Here is a 19,870-nt window from a genome sequence, read left to right as displayed (position 1 = left end):
AAATTAATTTTTGGTGTAGTTATTATATCATAAGAACTAAAAAGTCTTCTATAAACTAAATTACTGCTTAACCATGTTAGCGAGACCCAAAGCTTGAACTGAAGTTACTTATTTATCAAAGAAAAGTTGTAAGAATATAATATAAAATATATTATATATATATATATTTATGATAATATTATGAAATAATGAATAATAATAGAAATTTTAAACCGGTGATCAAAATGGACATAGACTGAACACTTTTAACACCTAGGTGGGCAAAGTGAACAATTTTGTACTTTTTAAAAAAATGAAAATAACTTTTTATTTATTTGTTTAAAATAGTCTCTGATTGAAAATTATGATTCCTGACTAGTTTAACTAGACAACCTTGAAGGTTTCATAAAAAAAAAATAAATTCCTAAAGTGTGACACTGTGTTAAACCTTAAGGTGGCCGCTTTGGACACCTTTCCCCTACTTGATACAATAATACATATTTTATTGAAATTATTCATTTAAATTGTTAGTTCAATTTTAGATGTTTAGGAAAATAACCGGAAATCAATCAGATTATATTACAAACAAATGATAAAATAAAATCCTGTTGGTTAAATATGATTGAAACAAAATAATATAACCCAATACGTATATGTACCTAGGTGCATATTATAATAAATTACTTGATCACTAATGAAATATATTTTGAAACGATTAGGTAATATTATAATTAACACATAAAATCCTGCACATAAACGCCTGCATATAGTATACTTCTATATTATGAATAACATTCGTGTATTAAATACTTTTGTACAATATTATTGTATTTATGGCATTAAATACTATAGTTTATTTATTGGTAGGTACCTACTCCGATCTGTACTCGGACAGTTGGATATGACACTTCAGTAGGTATCTATCTACCGACGTGTTAAACTGTGTTTTCATCTGTTGATATTTCCCAGTGGACACATTTTACTCAAAGCGAGCACAACGATAATAATAATGAATAATGTTAAGCAAAACACTACACTTTAATTAACGGCAAATACAAAACATACAAAAAAAAATAAAGGTCATGGCGGGTTGACGGAAATGATAATATTTATTATTATACCGTCATATGCATACAACGTAATTTGCAGCTTTATCCACAGTACATTTGACCGCACCTATTGGTGAAAATCAGCCCCCCCCCCCCAAAAAAAAAAACGGACAGCTTTTTAAATATATAGTGCAGGTATCTGCAGCAATGATGTTATGTGTCTATGCAGTGGTATAGGGGGAGGGGCTTAAGGTATCACAGTCCCCGGAAATATGTTTTGCTTTATGAAAAAGAATTACTACAAAATTCCCCTCTTCTCTTGTAAGTACAGCAGTACAGCACATATATATAATTTTGGAATAACTATTATTAACACAACCACAGTGAACCAACTCCAAAAAACAACTTTGCTGTGTGCGTTACTGCATAAATATAATACACAAACCTCGCGGTAGATACCGAGTCTTAATAAGGAACTTTCAGCCCAGAGGCAACAAAAATATAACTACCAAATATTTAGGTATCTATATTTTGTTTTAAAAGAAACCACTTTTATATTAATTTGAACTTATTATTATGTTAACTTAGTGTTAACATATTGTTGTGTTAAAATTTTAATTTTCCTAGATTGTGACTCAGTGGTGGTATTTTGATTCTAATATTGGGCTTAAAAAGGTTTATTCATTTTTGATAATTTGCTCCCCTTTGGGTGACTTCTAGTCTCTAGATCATATACTGTCGTGACTTGGAATTTTTTCTAATAATTATTTTAATATAATATTTGATGGCGGACTTGCGGTGGTAAGATTATTTTCGATGTTCAGTATTTCGGCTACCTAGTGATAATGATAATATCATCAATATTATGGTACCTAACAATTTATTAATATATAAATAAGTACCTACCCAACTACCCAAGTGAAATAAGCTATAAGAGGATTAAAACAATGACAATTAAAAATAAAAACCTTCAAAATTAGCTACCCGGACAAAACAGCCCGCTGTAGACTTCCTCTCATATCTATCTATATATAATATTGTATGTTTATGTACACGGCCAGGACTACTAATAGGGCACAATTATTTAGGTATTATTATTATTATTATTATTATTATTATAACTGTTGACGACCGGGAGTTTGCGTGTGTATCATAATATTATTGTTCATCGTCCGTTTTCGGTTGAATAAATATAAATTGACGATAAATAATCGGAACAACATTTTGCAGTGGAATACTCGTAAAGGTGATATTCGCATCATACGTAATTATATTATTATACAGCTGCATAAAATATATTTCAATTGGGTGGTGGACATATTACATAGCCCTATATAAAAAATCACAATATAGTAAGCATTTATAAACTTTAAAATCCATAAAATATGAACAAAAATTGTTATCTTGGTGGCTTGATTAACCAATTATACATGATTTAAATGTCTAGCATCCAAAATAAAAACTAAGTTAGATAAGACATGGACAATAACCGAAGTCAGTAAACCACAAATATATACTCAAATACTCGATCAAGCCCGCACTGTATCAGTGATTATGAACTATGAAGGCATTCTGATCGTATATTCAAATTTATATTTGTGGTTCTGATGAAGGTTATTTAAAGGAAAATGTGCATAAATATTATGTAAAAAAAGGAATATTCCGTATAAAAAACAAAAAAAAAACTTAAATAATCATGTAGGTATACCTTCCTGTTACCTATCAGACACTAAAAATACACTACAAGTAACACTAGTATGCAAATATAATATGCACCACAAAATTATAAATTAGTTTTTGACGTTACATATATGAAACATATTTTTACTCTATATACCTACACTATACAGTGCCGTAGACAGAAGGGGGGCAGGTTTATCATAATGATTAGCAATTACATAATATTACAGAAAATACTTTAAAATAAGTTAGTATAGTTTTAAGTGATTATAAATATTTCCATTTTGTAAGGGGGGAGGGCTCTATAGATGGCCATTTTTTACGATTTCGAAAAACAAAATTGGTATACCTATACCTATGCAAATGCCATAAGTCTTCTACCCAGCTGTATAATAAATTATACATTATCGTTGCTTCAATTACCGACCAATACCCATCACCACACAAAAATAATAAATTCACGACCTTTTTAGCACCAGAGAGCGTTTTTTATTTATTTTTTACGCGGTGGCGGTGGCGTCGTCGTCGTCGTCGGTAGGTATAACCTATCGGTGATGGTACACGCGCGCAGCTTCATTACAATTTATCACTCGTCGTCGTCGTCAGTCGGTTCGGCCCGACCCGGCATCGCGATATACATTGCAGTCTCGGCGCGTCTCTCTGTCTCCGCAGTGACAGATTCGTTTCCGATCTCATCGTTTTAGTCCGCCGCCGCCGTGAACTGTGACGCGATACCGCCGCAGCAAGTACCAATATACAACTGCCGAGCGCCACCGATATAATAATATTGTCATCAAATATTATATTATTAGGCACCACATTGTTGTATGTGCTATTTTTCCCGTATACATATCGAGGTAAATGATTAACGATCGATGAGATCGCATAATATCTATTGTAGGTAATAAATAATTGTGCAAAAATAAAATTAAATAATATGTAGGTATAATAATATTAGGTACCTATACAATGTGTCCCCGAGGAAGTGACCGGCCGGTGTCGTGATATTAAGTTATGAAAAAACTTTCATCATTTTGTGGATCAAACTCTTTTATTTTTTTAAGTTATGCGTAATATAACATTTTTTTTTAAACAAAAACTAACCTAGCGCACATTTGCTGATGTGTTTTCAAAACATTTCAACTTTTAGTCATCATATTTTTTTTTAAAGCTATTATGCTAATATGCTAACTTGATGTGTGCTATCAACTAATTAACAAACACAATTGAACAGGAAATTTACGAAATATATTTATTGAATTAAAAAAAAATTTAAATAATTGTCAAAATTTAATATTTTGAAAGTACCTAATAAAAGTAATAAAGCAGGTACCTACCTAATCAAAAATAAAATAGTTAGACCTTTAGAGAGTTTTATTCATAACTTAAGAGTTAAGGTATAAAATCATGATGCCAGCCGGTCACCCCCCCCCCCCCCTCTCCACCACCACTTTTTTCAAGTGTGCAAGGTTTCAAGCAGGCCATATAAAAATAGATATATTTATGTATAATATCCTGTTTTGCAGCTTTGATTAATTATAACAAGTGAAAATCATTGAGTAATACATTAAAAGGTTGAAGACAAATTTAATGCTGCAAAAAATATTTACTTTTATCTATTGTCAATTATGTATTATTTTATATAATGCTAGCTGCAGCCTCCGGAAGAAATTATTTTTTTTATAATTTAATTTAAAAACATATGACTATTCTTTGGCTATACAAATAATATAGTATGATTACATATTGTAGTTATTGTTATTGCTAATTTATGAAAATGATATATCCTACATTTTGAACTCAAGTATTCAACCACTGGAGTGGTAAATTTTATTCTTTTTATTATGGAATATAGATATTTGTTATTATTTTTAGGTACCTACCTACTATACCCAACCATATTTGTGCATCATATAAGGTTTACTCGTATATATTCTTATTTAGAACATTTTTTGTATTATAAGTACAGTGTTGAATCCTTGTGTTGTAACTTGCAATATCAATGTGCCATTTATTATTGCACATTATATAATATCATACTGCAATTTCGCATATTTCAATAATTAATAAACGTCTGAAAACAGAGTCATCATAAATTCACAAAATGAACTAGTAGGTACACGTAACTACGTAAGACGAAACTCCGTAAGTAGTGTGTCGACGTGTCGGCATTATGAAAACATATTATAGATCAGCAAAATAATTGTAAATCACACAATGTATGTCATACTATATAGGCACGCTAAAAAGACACATATCTCTTGGACCTCGGTCGTTCGCGACACGTATAAACGGAGAAGCGCGTATTGTGTGATGTGATGTTCCTGTTACGGTAATATAATAAATAATAATATTTATAATCACAATATCTTCATTTATTTATTATTATTAGTTATTAAATTCTAGGTACTCGTGGCTCGTGAGTTGTGATAATTACCTAAAACTTATCTAATCGTATTCTATAAAATATGTTCTATATATTATATTATATTTATTATTACTGAAAAGTATAATAACTTATCCGGAATGCGTATAGTTATAAATACGTATAGTTATAAATACGTATAGTTTATACACAAAACAGTAATCCCATTAAATTATGATAAATACGATTTATTTATTTTTGAATCTAAAAGAACATAATATTTATTTTAAAAATTCCTGTTTAGTTCGGTTACTTTATTTATTAAAATAAAGGTTTCGACTCAGGTTCCGGTTCTTAATATTTTAAAGGTTCCGGTTCCAGAACCGGTATTTTTAGGTTCGGTTCCAGTCCCTTGGTGGAGGATTTTCAAATTTTCCATTGGGAAAGGGATGTTAATGTTAAAATTATAGTATATAGATATTGACCTATAGATATTTCAAACCTTCAAAGGCATATTATTTTTTCCTTAACTAATAAAGTGTAGGTAACCTATTAACTGTATTTGTATTCATATATTACGAACCTCCAACCTACAGCCGAGACCTACCTGCGGGTACTAACCAGAAATTATACATAATTGTGATTCATATAAATGTTTGAAATGTAATGGTACCTATCAACAATATATTTTACGATAATATGATCACCGGATACAATAATATTATAAAAAATAATTAATATTAAAATAATCGACACGTCCGCCCGCCGCCACCGTGCTGACGATAGAATCTAACAAGTAACATAATATTTTATAATAATTAGCAGTGGCACAATAATAATAATATTGCACAAATAAACATTGCCAGCGGCGTTTGGTGCGCGCCAACTGACAAGTAATAAAATAGATAATGGGATTATCGTGTGCAAGTGGCGCCGTATACAGAACGGATATAGATACTAGTATCTATGTCCGTGGTATACAGCACGATTTTATATCTTTAATCGTGGTATACAGTATCATAGTTGTAGTAGTTGTTGTTGTTGATAACGATTATAAATAATAATAATGTGTTTTAACGTATCTAATTAAACCTACCTCTAATTTGCACACAGAGTTATTCGTCGCGGCCGACCTTCATCGCGTCGATGCGGCTCGCGAGACGCGAATTAAAACGAAAAAAAATTGAACGAAATTACGAACATGTTATTTAGACAGTCACCAGTAAACCTTAAATGATAATAATAGTTCTGCTATATTTTTATATTATATTTTCTTCGCTTTCCGTATTATTGTTTCACTCCCAAAATATCTACCCATGCATACCTACGCGGCTTGTAGTCGGACGAATTACGCCGTCTGTTTAATGACGATAATCGAACAATGACATGTTTGTTTAACGCAGGCCGTGAGTATGTGGAACAAACAACACCGTCGTAACAATATGAATATTAAATAAAAACTGTTACCTACCTACTTCTCCATTTGAAATCGGGCCACACTAAAGGACAGATATAAGCGTAGGTATTTATTTTGTCTCTATCGTCCTGTCGCAACACGATGCGTTCAACACTACTGCTGACGGCCGCCATCTCGCTCTTGACGACCGATATCTGTTTGGCCAGCGATCCATTGGCCCAAGAGTACGGCGAGCTAGTGTTTTCATCACTGGTGAGTAATAAATTATACTGTTATTATATAATAATATTTACTATGCAATAATGTGTGTGCACTGTGTAAATAGGTAGGAGTACTATGTTTGATTGAGTGTGTAGGTACAAATCATAATTGATTATGGTTTACCTTGTAATACATCTATTTACAAATTACAATAAATGGTTATGACTGTAGATTGAAATTGTAGGTACATATTTTCATGAAAAAATGTACCTATCTAAAAAATACAATTATTTCAGTCCTACTTTTGTGTAAATGTTAAATAGCTATTTTGTTTTAATATACAATATAGTCTCCAGTAATCTGGCAACAAGGTAATACGACACATTCGGTAATCCAACTTGAGTATATTCAACTGACAACCCTGATATTTAGGTATCAGCATAAAATTGCAAGGCAAAGCATCTTGGAAATGATACCTGCCAACAATAGAAAACTAAATAATATATTGAAATAATAAGAATTACTAAAGTATTATTTAATTTTTTTATGATTAATAACAATTAAATTGGTATAGTAATTTATATAGTCTATATGTAGGTAAGTATATTGTATAATATTATATAGTATCTACAAGATTATAATAGGTACCTCTGTAATTGAGCTATGTAATGTAGCAAAATAAAATAAAATAATAATATGTAATTATGCACATAATTTAGTACATTTTTATTTTTATTTTTAAATTCAAAAACTGGTGCCATATTTTTGAATTATTGGGACTCGACTGTAGTTTAAAATACTTAATAATTAGTAAGTATTATTCCTTGACTTCCTATAGATCAAGTCATGAATACTACAATATACTCATTGGTGTAACATGTACATTGTATATAACATAAGTTTAATTTAATGTTTTATTGCTACCTATTTATTTATCTGATAAATGTTTAATTTTAATTTCAGCTTTATAGACATGGTGATCGAGCAATTACTGATTTATCTTACCCAAAAGATCCTTACAGAAACGCATCTTACTGGCCCATGGGATATGGACAATTGACTAATGTAAGTTTAAAGGTTTTTTTTTATAATGATTTATTTTATAAAATGATAAATTGTATATATTAATCTTTGTATTCAATACCTAGTATAAACCTTTCTATTTTCATAATATGATTTAAACATATTATCTAAATTAATATTTTCATATAATAGGTACCCTATATAGTTTATCAAGTAAAATAACAATGATAATAAGTTATTAATAGGGCTAGGAAAATAAAGCACTAAAAACCTACAATAAGGGAATTAAAAAATTGCCAATAATGCTACAAAAAAAAAAGCATTTTAACCAAGAAAATGCAACTAAAAAAGACTTGAACATTTTTAAGTTCAACTGAAAAATATTTTTAATATCAAAAAATAATTTATTAAACACATTTTTATATGTTAACACTAAGTAATTCTTAGAACAACTAAGCACAATTTATAAATATTGAAAAAAATAAATTAAAAACCGTTTTATTAAATGTCGATAAATGTCAACTTATTACGTAACCATTATTCCCCACTCGGTAATCACTTTGACAAAATCTAAGAATCTATTTTCAGAAATATTTTCCGATGAGGCAATAATATTTCACTACGAAATCATGAAATAAGTATATCATATTATACTGTATATATAATAACACAATTAAAATAAATTAATAAATAATAATTTAGATAAATATGTACGTAAATGTTCTAAAAATGTTAAATATGCGTATAATTAACAAAAAAAAGCTAATAAACTGACAAAAAAGTACCAAAAAGCATTTATTTACGAATATCATAAGAAAATGCAAAAAAAGCAAAATCAAAATTGCATATTTGAACTCTGTGTTGAATGAATCGAATTTTGTTTTTGATTAGCTATGTCCTATAGTACTATGAAAGAAAATGCAAATGCTACAAAATCCTAGCCCTAGTTATTAACCTTTTCACTACTACATTATTTATTCATTGCAACCTGTGTATGCTACGTAAAATAAAACATACATTTTTCTTTAAATTTAAATTTTGAGATCTTTATGATTTAATGATTTAAATTTAAAATAATACGAACCAGAGTTTCTTAAATTTGTATGGTTACTGGCAAATGATAATATAATAAAATACAAGAATGTAATAGTACGTCTGGAGCAGTAAAATGGTTAATAAACTTAAGTGATTGGTGCTTTTTAAATATTGTAAATATTTCTACAACAATAGGATACTATAATTTGTATTCTTTTTATTTTAACATATCTATTATACCCATTTGTATGTATTCACTAGGTAATAAAGTATATTTTATGATTTTAGCAAGGAAAAGAAAGACATTATGAATTTGGAAAGTGGATAAGAAATAGATACAGTGATTTTTTGCCTGTTCGATATTCAAGTGAAGATATATACATTCGTAGTACTAGTGTGGATCGTGCTTTAATGAGTGCTGCTGTTAATCTTGCTGGTTTATATGCACCAACAGCAGATCAAAAATGGAATAACAAATTAGGAACTTTATGGCAACCAATTCCAATTCATTCAATACCACGAGATCTCGACAAGGTAAATTTTGTTTGAATATTTCATCTTGTATATTTTAAATTATTGTTTCTTTTTTTGTTTTAATTAGAATTAATTTAAATACCTTTATTTTTCAGTCATTGTCTTTTGGTAATAACTGTCCTCGGTTCACAAGAGATTTTAATAATCTTCAAAATTTACCAGAAATACAACGATTTAATGAAGATCACCAGCCTTTATACAATTACCTTAAAGAAAACAGTGGCATGAATTTCACTGATTTAATTGATGACACATTAACTTTATATGATTTATTATTGGTTGAGGTAACAATTATTTAATTTTTAAAAAGTATTCAAAATAGATAATAAGAATTAAATTTAGATAGATTCTATTACTTAATTTTGATAAATAATATATTACATTAGATGAGTGCCAAACTTCATTTAGTGAAAGATAAAACAATAATAATTTTTCTTTAAAAATAGATTTGGAAAACGTTTTTTCAAAATATATCAAAACCGCTGTATTAAATATCAAATATAAATTATATTAAGTCACTGATACATATTTTTAGGTTATTATGGCTTGACTTTGGCCCATATATTTCATATATTACATTATGATATCATATTACCTAAATTAATGTATACAAATTATAAATTTAAAAAAATTTAAATATTAAAATGGTTGTTATAAAAAGATTTCTCATTATAGGCCATATGTTTTAATGCAAATTGGATTTAAATGGTTTATTTATTTATGTTATATTTTAATTTTTTTTTTAGACACAATTTAACTATACATTACCCAATTGGACCAATTCTGTATTCCCTGACAAATTAAGAGAAGTTTCTGAATTGGCATTTCTATTGCCAACATATACTCCAATATTGAAGAAACTAAGTTGTGGTATGTGTAAATTGAAAAATTAATAAAAAATAATAAGTTATAATTATACAATATAAAAAAAATTACATTGCTTAATAGTTAATTATGTACTCAAATACTAAACTGTTATCTGTTATCTAATACAGATATACATTTAGAATACTGCATATTATATATAAATTATGTAAATTCTCTCATATCACATATATAAACAATGTTTATATTATGTTGATATTAATGTTTATTTGTTTTATGTTATTTTATTTATAATACAATATTGGTTACTATACTTAAAGAAAATTTTAAAATATAGTATTTTATGTTTTCTTTGTTACTAAAATTATCTGAAGTTATATGAACTTCTATATATTTTCTATGGTTTACAAATACAAATAATGCGGTATGTTCGGCGACACTCGAAGCTATAATTTATGTATATTTTTTTTAATTGAACTTAAGCTCGGCGACTATGGCATTAGCTAAATATAATTTATATATATATTATATAATAATAGTAAATAATATTATAAATATATCTTTGATGAAATAAATTATGTAAATAATTGTTTAAATTTTTATTTTATGTTTTGGTAATAAATTATGATTTAGTCAAAAACAATAAAATTATAATTTTGAATGATTCTAAATTATCATAATTTATTATTTTTCTCAAGTAAAAAATTATCTTTCTAAACCTAACCTATATAAAATGATTAAATGTTTATAATTTAATTTCTTTCAGGTGTATTACTTAATGAAATAGTTGATAATATGAAACAGAAACGGAATGGAACTATGCAAACCGATTTCAAATTATGGGTATACTCAGCTCATGATACCAATGTAGCTGGTTTATTACATTCTTTAAATGTTTACAATCATAAATTACCACCTTATACTGCTGCGGTGTTTATAGAACTTAGGAAGAGTAAAAACTCAAATAATACTTTTGTTGTTACTGTAAGTCAATACAAAGTTTAAATTTCAAGTTAAGTAACAAATATAAATGTCTGAATTATTTATATTTTAAAGGTATCATATAGAAACACTTCTACTCACGATCCTTATTTGCTCCATGTCCCTGGTTGTGATTCAATAGCATGCGATCTAGACCAGTTTATTGATGTTGTCAATCCAATTCTACTTACAGACTGGTATAAAGAATGCCATAAGCCTGAAGAAAATAATGTTTTGGCATATTTTGGTAAGGCATGATCTATTTTTTTTAAATATAAAAATTCATTATCTAAATCCAAAACATTTTAAAACTCTAATTAAAAAAAAAAAAAAAAAAGTTTTTGTTTATGTTTCTTATAAATATATATTTTAGTTGTGTTATCTTAATTATGTATTTTTTTTAAACCTCCCATCATTTCAGTGATCAATTGACTGAAAGTATGTTAAAAATATCAACAGTTTACAGTTGTAAAGTTTAGAGTACAATTTTTCCAAAATATAAACTTCAATTTTTTTTTTGTATATATATCTTTACTGATTAAATAATAAGCTGTACTATAGATTATAATTATTGTATTGAATATTTAGTGTAGTACTACTTTTAAAATGTTTTTTATCTAATTAAATCTAACTTGAATATAGCTGATAAGTGGAAAATTATTATTTTTTCCTAGTTACTGACACAAAGCTTTAATAAACACATTCAATATTATATATATTAATATTATTAAATATAAATTCAGGATGATATAAAGTATATAATAGTCTTCATCCAGACATAGTATATAATATTATGTTAAGATACTCAAATACCTTCACAAAAATTCAACAAAAAAATAATAGTAGGTAGTTAAGACTTCTAATTTTTGACAAATTTGACAAATTTTGATCAATTTGACAAACGGATAAAAAAAAAGTACATACTTTATAACTTTTGAGTCATTTACTTATTAGTATGTACAAAATTACAGTAGGTATGTCAAAGGAGCCAACTTTCAATATTTATTTAATCATAAATACTTTGTGAAATTTTAATATGAATAAATTAAAAATTGTTTTGTATTGAATAATTTATTAATTACTTATTGGATTTTGTTTTAGGAATTATTGCGGTAATATTGATAGTTGTTTCAATCATATTTTTTATGTTGAACAAAAAATATTTCATCTGTTATTGTGGCCGAAATTATCAAAAATGTACGTACAAAAAAATCATCAATCACTAATATTTATCATACTAGTGTTTGTATTTATATTTATTTATATTAGAATGCTTAATTTTTTTATATAAGTATTATTAGTATTTTAATTAATTATTATTATTTGTAGTTAAAATACACAGTCAAATAATTGACTTATATATAAATATTAATGTGTTATAAAATGTATTGATATAATATAACTTAATATCTTTAAATTTGAAATAAAATTATCAAATAACTGACAAATTTATAAAGAAAAATTTTAAATTTGATAACATATGTTCAATACTTACTCTAAGTTTGACTCAACTATAACTTTTGAATATTTTTTTTCAACAATACTACTCAATACCTTTAAAAAAATTTAAATATCCTATGTCTAATTAATTACTAGTAAAAAGATACTGTATTATCAATAAATGGTACAAAGAAATGCTATTTTTAAAATAATGACTATAAATGTTTATTTTAAGTGAGTAGGTATTCATTATAATATATTATAATATATACATTATACTATATAGGTAATACTAATTTTTATTTTTGTTAATTATCTAAATTATTATAATTATATTAACTAATTTTACACATTGAGAGTTAGATGAAGTAAGTTTATATTGTAGTTTTATTTTATAAAATAAAATAAAAACAAAAGTATTTTGAGCTATGGATTTCTCTAAAAACTGATTATTATATAAGAATATTGTTAATAAATTGTTTACATTACTATTATTATTATTATTATTATTATTATTATTATTATTATTGTTTATTTTATGTTTTTCATTTCAGTTTAAATGGCATGGACTGAAATTTTTTTTTATGCATCACAACGAATTTATTGAAGAAATATCTTATTTTATATACTTAAAGCATGCTAAATATTTTCATGTTACCTAATGGCTTAGTATGTTTCAACATTTTACGATAGCTGATGTTATTCGTCGCCCTTACTAATGGGTGTTAAAAATGTTGTTCTAGGTTACAACTTTAAAATTATGTTAGATAATAGATAGTATGATTACTGTGTTATAGTAGTTAGATTGTAGTGTTTGTTTTAGTATTTGAATAGAAATATAGACCCCGTATAATGAAATATGACTGAAGCCAGTGTATCAATTCTAGAAAATTAAATAAAACGTAGACAAATAATATGACTTGTTTATTTCTATTTTAGTATCCCAAATAGTTCTAAATCCAGTTTTCAATATTATAAATTATTCCCACTTTAATTTCATTCGAATGTACTCCAATAGTTATTGTAAAAATGTAAAGCAATAATTAATACCAGTGTAAATAATAGTTGTATGGAGGTCAAACTATTGTATATCATTTGACGTATTTCATAAGCAGCTAATATGTTACATTAATTTCCTTTGAATTTTCTATTTTTGTTAGTTAATTAATTAAATAATAATTTTTAACACTACTGGTTATTTGATAAATATATCTTTAGGTACATATTTATTTTTATATATGATTTTAATTTTTAAACTAAATATGTACAAACATGTATTATTGTTTTTTACATGTAAATCATATCAATAAATAATAAATCTATAACATGTATATGATATACCTATGTTTTTTATGTAAGGTAAGTAACTAATTGATTATTAGTTATTGCTTGTTATTATGGAATCAGGTGTTCATAAAAAAAACTAAATTATCCAAATATTTATGCTCTATCAAAATATCAATATATTTACTTTACTTAAAGTTACTATAGGAAGTTTTTATTCTAGATGTAGGTAAGTAGGTATTAGGTACCTTCAAACAAAAATGTCAAATAATATCCCCACTAGGTTTTTTATTGAACATGGATATGCGTGTGATTGATTTTTGATTTTACAATTTAGAATTTTAGACAGTATGTTAATTCATATTTTTTTGCTTGGTTTTCAGATAATTAATTGACTACTTAGTTTCAATCTTCAATTGTTTAAGATAGGTTCCTTATAATATATTACCTTGGTGCATTTGTGCATGTCATCTTATGACTTAAGTGTCGTTTTCCATATGATGCGGATTGGCAATCTCACATTGCACCGATATTTAGAATTTAGATTATAGGTGAAAATTATATAATATATATTATAAATTATGGGAAATTACCCAAATCAAATTAGGCTCATTATTGTTTTAAAATAGTCCAATACACGACACAACCTTCAATAATCAACGTAGGGACCTGACTTGTATGTACTGTATGTTAATTAATATTATAAAGTCAATAGCTGTAATTCAAAATATAATTCAGTTCCATTTAATGTAATATTTAATATAATAATGGTATATGACCTCCCTTTTACAATGGTTTAAAAAAATAACTTTTTTAAAAATTTTAAAATAGCCATTTTGTAGAGTTTCATATTTATTTATAATATGAAGAAAATACAATTTTGTAATCTGTTGAATTTTGAATAAATAAAAGCAGCTTTTATTTTCAAAAATACAGCATTATATTGTAAAACTGTATAATTTTCACCTTTTTTAAAAAAAAAACCATTTTAACAATTAATTCAAATCCAATAGGCATAATACTAGTTGAAATTGTATGCAATATTTTTTACTTGTTTTATAATATTATTCAATATGTCCACCAGGAACTGCTATGCAGGCAGAAGAAGACAAATTATTATCCTTTTAAGTTGCATAAAAAAAATATCTTAAAAATGGCAAAACTAAGGATAAGGATTAATATATTTTAATATTTTAATTGGCACTATATAGGTAATAGGTAGATTATTACTATATTATAATCCTCGAGCGAAATTCGATGTATCTAATTCGAATATACTGAGTGATCCATTTACGTAGGATAGATTATTTCGAAAAATCAAATACTGTTAACGTTTTTAAAACTATATTTTTAAACGATTTTAAGTCGTTAAAAAGGCATTTTTCTTACACAATATTTTTACTACCTACCTATTTATTATTGTTAATTATTAATTCATTTTTATTTTTTAATGACATCGTGCATTTTGTATTCCTTATTCTAAAGCATAATATTTTTTGGAGTACTTTGATATATAAATTTCGAATTTTTAACAAGTAGTTTATGAGTTGCTATAATAAGTATTTCAAGTATAGATGAGTGGAGTGAATTGATAGAGGGGTAGGTATACCGTATATACCTATACCTTACAAAATGTTGTTCCACTAGTACTCCGTTCATGTACCTATATAAACTTGAAATTATTACGACTGGGTAATACACAACTTGTCCGATATTTTATTTTTATCGATGGAAATACTCCAAATAATAATCTGCTTGGGAATATGAAATAAAAAAATATTTTGTCCATCAAAACAGTGAAAAACTTCTCAGAAAAAAAAATTCCGACAGTAATAATGGTAAAAATATTTTTTTCTAAAAATCTTGTTTTGTTACTGCTTACAATAATATTATGTATAATAAATATTTTTATACCTAAACATTAGTGTCTGAATCCTCTAAATCGATCACACCAGTATATAGATACATAACCTACGACACACGCTGGCATATAGGTAAACTATACCTATAGTATCAAGTAATAAGAATTATATAATTTTAGATTCTGAGTGGAGCAATGAATGGATTGAAGTGTTTTTTTTGTGTGCACAATAAGTAGTCGATAAAATGCTTAGATTTTCAACTTAATTTCTTTTCCGATGGAAAGTAACTAGTAAGTTGCTTTTAGTGGAAATTAAAAAAGTTTTTTTTCATTAAATACCAATAAAAAATTTTTTATGTTTGATCAAAAAGCTTGAAAATTTAATAATAGGTTCCTGAAATTTTTACAATATCAGTTTTAAAATATTAAATATATAGACTTAATTTTTTTTTTATATGCATTAAGAGCAAATTCTGACAAAATGTATGTAATTAAATATTTACAAATTATTTTGCAGTTAAAAATTTATAAAATGTTCAGTTTTTATAGTTAAGGATTAAAAAATGTAAAAACAAGGTTCTACGTAAGAAGTTCATTCTGTAACCAAAAATTAAAAAAAATAAAAACACAGTTTTTTTATACCTAGGTAGGTACCTAGTTATTTTGAGTTCAAATTTGGACGAAATTACAAAATAAATAACCAAGAATTACGGTTTTAGTTATTTATTGTAATTTAAAAATATTATTCGGTGACACATGAAACTTCTAAGGTGTACTTATTACTATGCACTAATATAAAAATATACAAATACTATTAATTCAACTTACTGGCTAACGAATTAATAATAATAAAAAATATCCTAGGCTGACAGTCTCCGCTCAGAATCGTTTTTCGTATATCTACAACGGTATTTATCATTGAATTCAAATTTAACATCAACCACTACAGTAACCCGCTTGTAACTTACTGTACAGCAGAGCGTCACCCACTTACTCGATTTTTTAAAATTAATTTTATTTAATAAAACAGACAAATAAGACATTATTGAGACGTGCGCATTGCAAATCAATATAGAAATATTGTCAAAAACTGTTAGGAAGGTACCTCTTATTAACTTACACCGCAAGTCTAAGGTTTTGATCGATATTCGTATAAATATAGCAACTTATATGTTTTTAAATATTTAGTGAATAAACAAATTTTTGAATAAAAGCTTAGAATCCGAACCTGCGAGAGTGCCCCCCTAGCTAGCATGTGCCTGTGGTATACATATAATATTTGTATAAATAGATAGGACGTATGGTAAGTATTCATAAACAATATTATAATGTGTGTCGTCTCTTATAGTTGATTCATATTATTTGGTTTTTTTTTTCATATTCCCTCCCGTTTACACCGTGCGAATGTTTCAGTGTACCATGCCGTGCCCCGGGAGGAGACCGAGACAGTGGACTTCGATCAAGACGGACGGAGTCGCGTAGCCGTCTCGTTTCGGATGAACGGCGTCGAATCGACATCCGCAGACGTGTAAATATTATATTATTATTATAATATAATAGTATCTACGTACCTGCAGCAGTATAATATATTATTATAATATAATGTGTAACACAGAGGGCGGTGCATCGCATATAGCGACGGTTTCGAAATTATTGTCATAATAATATAGTAGGTAGCTATACCGCCTATATTATTATGATCGATTTTTGTAGAATGTCGAGAAATGTAATTTCTCAAAAACTGCAGGTTTCTCGATTGATCGTCTAAGAGACACTGCAATTTTTTTGCAGTGCGTTTCATTATTGTCGCGCAATCGCCATTTGTTTATACATTTAATATTATTATTATTATTATTATTATTTATTACACATTTACACTTAACATAATTTAAAAATATAGAATACAAATACCTATATATTATTTATATATTTATATCGTATATTATGATTATGATGACTCTGACCATTGTACGAGATGGATGAGAACTTTTCCCGCACAATATACCTTAGCAGCAGCGTATAAGGTTGCAGTGATGGCTACCTACTTGGCCATAATTATTGTGCTGTTTGTCGTATTACCCCCAAAATATAAACAATATTATATTTCTACACCAGAGCATGGCTAATATATAGGTATATTTAGCCATGCACCAACTGAGTACCAGACTACGGGATATAGGTTGGTACAGAAGAGTCTCGATAATTTTTAGAATATCAAGGAGAATAAAAATAAAATTAACTTATGTATTTTTTGAGTTATACTTACCTATAGGTACCTATAGGTTATAACCGAGGGGCAAGAAAAAAATTCGAGTTATCGAGACTCGACTGTATATTAATATTATATTATTTATATTTTATATAAAAAGCGCATAAAAGCGATAACTGGGAGGTGCTTTTACTATATATATTTTGTTTGTCATATACCTATCTACTTGTATGATGTTTTATAATTTTCGATCTCGAGATTAAAAGAATTCCTGGTACTTAACTCATAACTGTATATGTTTTTGCCAAGCTACTGTCTGCCGTTGGTATGGTATTTAATCAGTTTAATCTAAAAGGATATTGATAAGGAGAGGCCAAATACCAAATTTATTGCTGATTTGAAAAAATTAAGACATTTTTTACTACCTAAAAACGACTTTCCAGCTTTTTATTCAAGGGTCAAGGCCCCCTTTTAGATTTTAAGTCATCACAACGCCCATCTATTTAAAAAAAATAAATTTCTGACGTTTTTTATATTTTTGGTTTTACTAAAATGTTGATAGATAATAAAATGTAAAATTTATTTAGTTTTTTGTCATACATATTATATATAAGTACGCCTACTTAAACCAGCCTACTGTAATACTGTCTATATAGACCGTTAGGTAGTAAGTAACTATACAGTATACGATAATATACATGTTTATATTTTCTTAAAATATTTAATGTAAATTGGCACCTATTAAAAATATAAACTTTACAAGTATAATATTACTACATAATAATATGTAAATATCTAGGTATAGTACATATATGGCTATAAACTGCATTTGGAATTTGAAAATTAAATTAGTTAGTATTTTATTAAACGCAGTTATTCATAATGTTATTAATATACGATGTATAAAACTTTAAAAATATAAGTGACCAAAGAATAGCCACCTCGAAATTTTATTGGTGGCAAGGCGCAAAGGGGGAGGGGGTAGCATACATTTTCTATGTAGCTGGAATATATATACCTGCAATTGTTACTTTTAAATATATAGTGTATACCAAGGGCCACTAATTAGGGCCAAAATAGGAATCTGGAAATGTGTACCTACACTGGTCATCCAAATTGCTGACGTCGGTAAAATCCAATGGACCAATGATAAATTATTACAACACTAGAACGTATAATATTATCGGTCTTTACTTTTTTTTCTTGTCTGCGTGCTGGATAAAATTTGTCCGCCATTTGGTGAGACCTTCCTTGGTGTATAGGTACAGTGTAATATAGGTAGTATAGGTACCTACAACACAGAAAATAATACAAAACGTATACAATATTCGTTAAAAATATAACATTCAAATATATTGAAATTTTACGGTTTTTTAAATTATTATTAAGTATACTCAAATCGTACATACCAACAGGTATGTATAGGGATGATTATAGTATACACTAAACACACATTCCGTATTATGACTGTGTTGTGCTCGTACGTGTTTTTCCGTTTGAACGTTGTTTTCCGGTAGTGTGAGGGTTCAATTTTAGAAGAGAGTAGATACAACAAAACAGTTTTAAAGATTTATGTACTAATATAATTTTATTGTGAATTGAAATAATATATAATTCACTTTATAATTTATTATTGACTGTCGGAACGACGCACAGGTGGTTTAAAAGAACTAGAACGACTGACTCTACGGTTCCCTAGCGGGTGCTACAATACCTATTCAGGGAGTCGCCTACACATTAGGCGTTGCCCGTAGACTACAATAGTGTACTCTTATGTTCTAATACAACAGGCTAATACTATATTATACTAATAGCTAATGCGTTCATAACAACTGTACGTCATGCCTGTACGGGCGATTCTTACGTTAAACGCTCGTTACATCGAAAAGTATTTTTTATTTCATATTCCTAATAGAGTAGGAAGCTAAATATTATAAGAAATTAACTAACTGTTCAACATTTTTGTAAATTATACTATACCTACATT

At 27.2% G+C, this 19,870-nt stretch overlaps 1 protein-coding gene across 4 annotated transcripts; it reads left to right on the top strand.

The window, feature by feature from the left end:
• Positions 1–3,240: 3,240 nt before the first annotated feature.
• Positions 3,241–19,326, top strand: LOC100168256 (prostatic acid phosphatase). Of its 4 annotated transcripts, none has more exons than XM_029487639.1 (11): positions 3,266–3,454; positions 3,521–3,565; positions 6,477–6,742; positions 7,655–7,756; positions 9,038–9,283; positions 9,379–9,567; positions 10,030–10,153; positions 10,875–11,092; positions 11,165–11,336; positions 12,191–12,286; positions 17,088–19,326. In XM_029487639.1, exons 3-11 carry the CDS (start codon positions 6,632–6,634, stop codon positions 17,204–17,206), a joined length of 1,377 nt encoding a protein of 458 aa, XP_029343499.1. In that variant the 5' UTR covers positions 3,266–3,454; positions 3,521–3,565; positions 6,477–6,631; the 3' UTR covers positions 17,207–19,326. The 4 variants fall into 4 exon arrangements, with proteins under 4 accessions (XP_003246366.1, XP_001949803.1, XP_029343499.1 ...); XM_029487637.1 differs by adding an exon at positions 4,946–5,040 and having other exon boundaries at positions 3,266–3,565; XM_003246318.4 differs by having other exon boundaries at positions 3,241–3,565.
• The last annotated feature ends 544 nt before the right edge of the window (positions 19,327–19,870 follow it).

Source organism: Acyrthosiphon pisum, chromosome X (genome assembly GCF_005508785.2).
Source record: "Acyrthosiphon pisum isolate AL4f chromosome X, pea_aphid_22Mar2018_4r6ur, whole genome shotgun sequence".
NCBI lineage: Eukaryota > Metazoa > Arthropoda > Insecta > Hemiptera > Aphididae > Acyrthosiphon > Acyrthosiphon pisum.
This window is presented reverse-complemented; position numbering and strand designations above follow the sequence as displayed.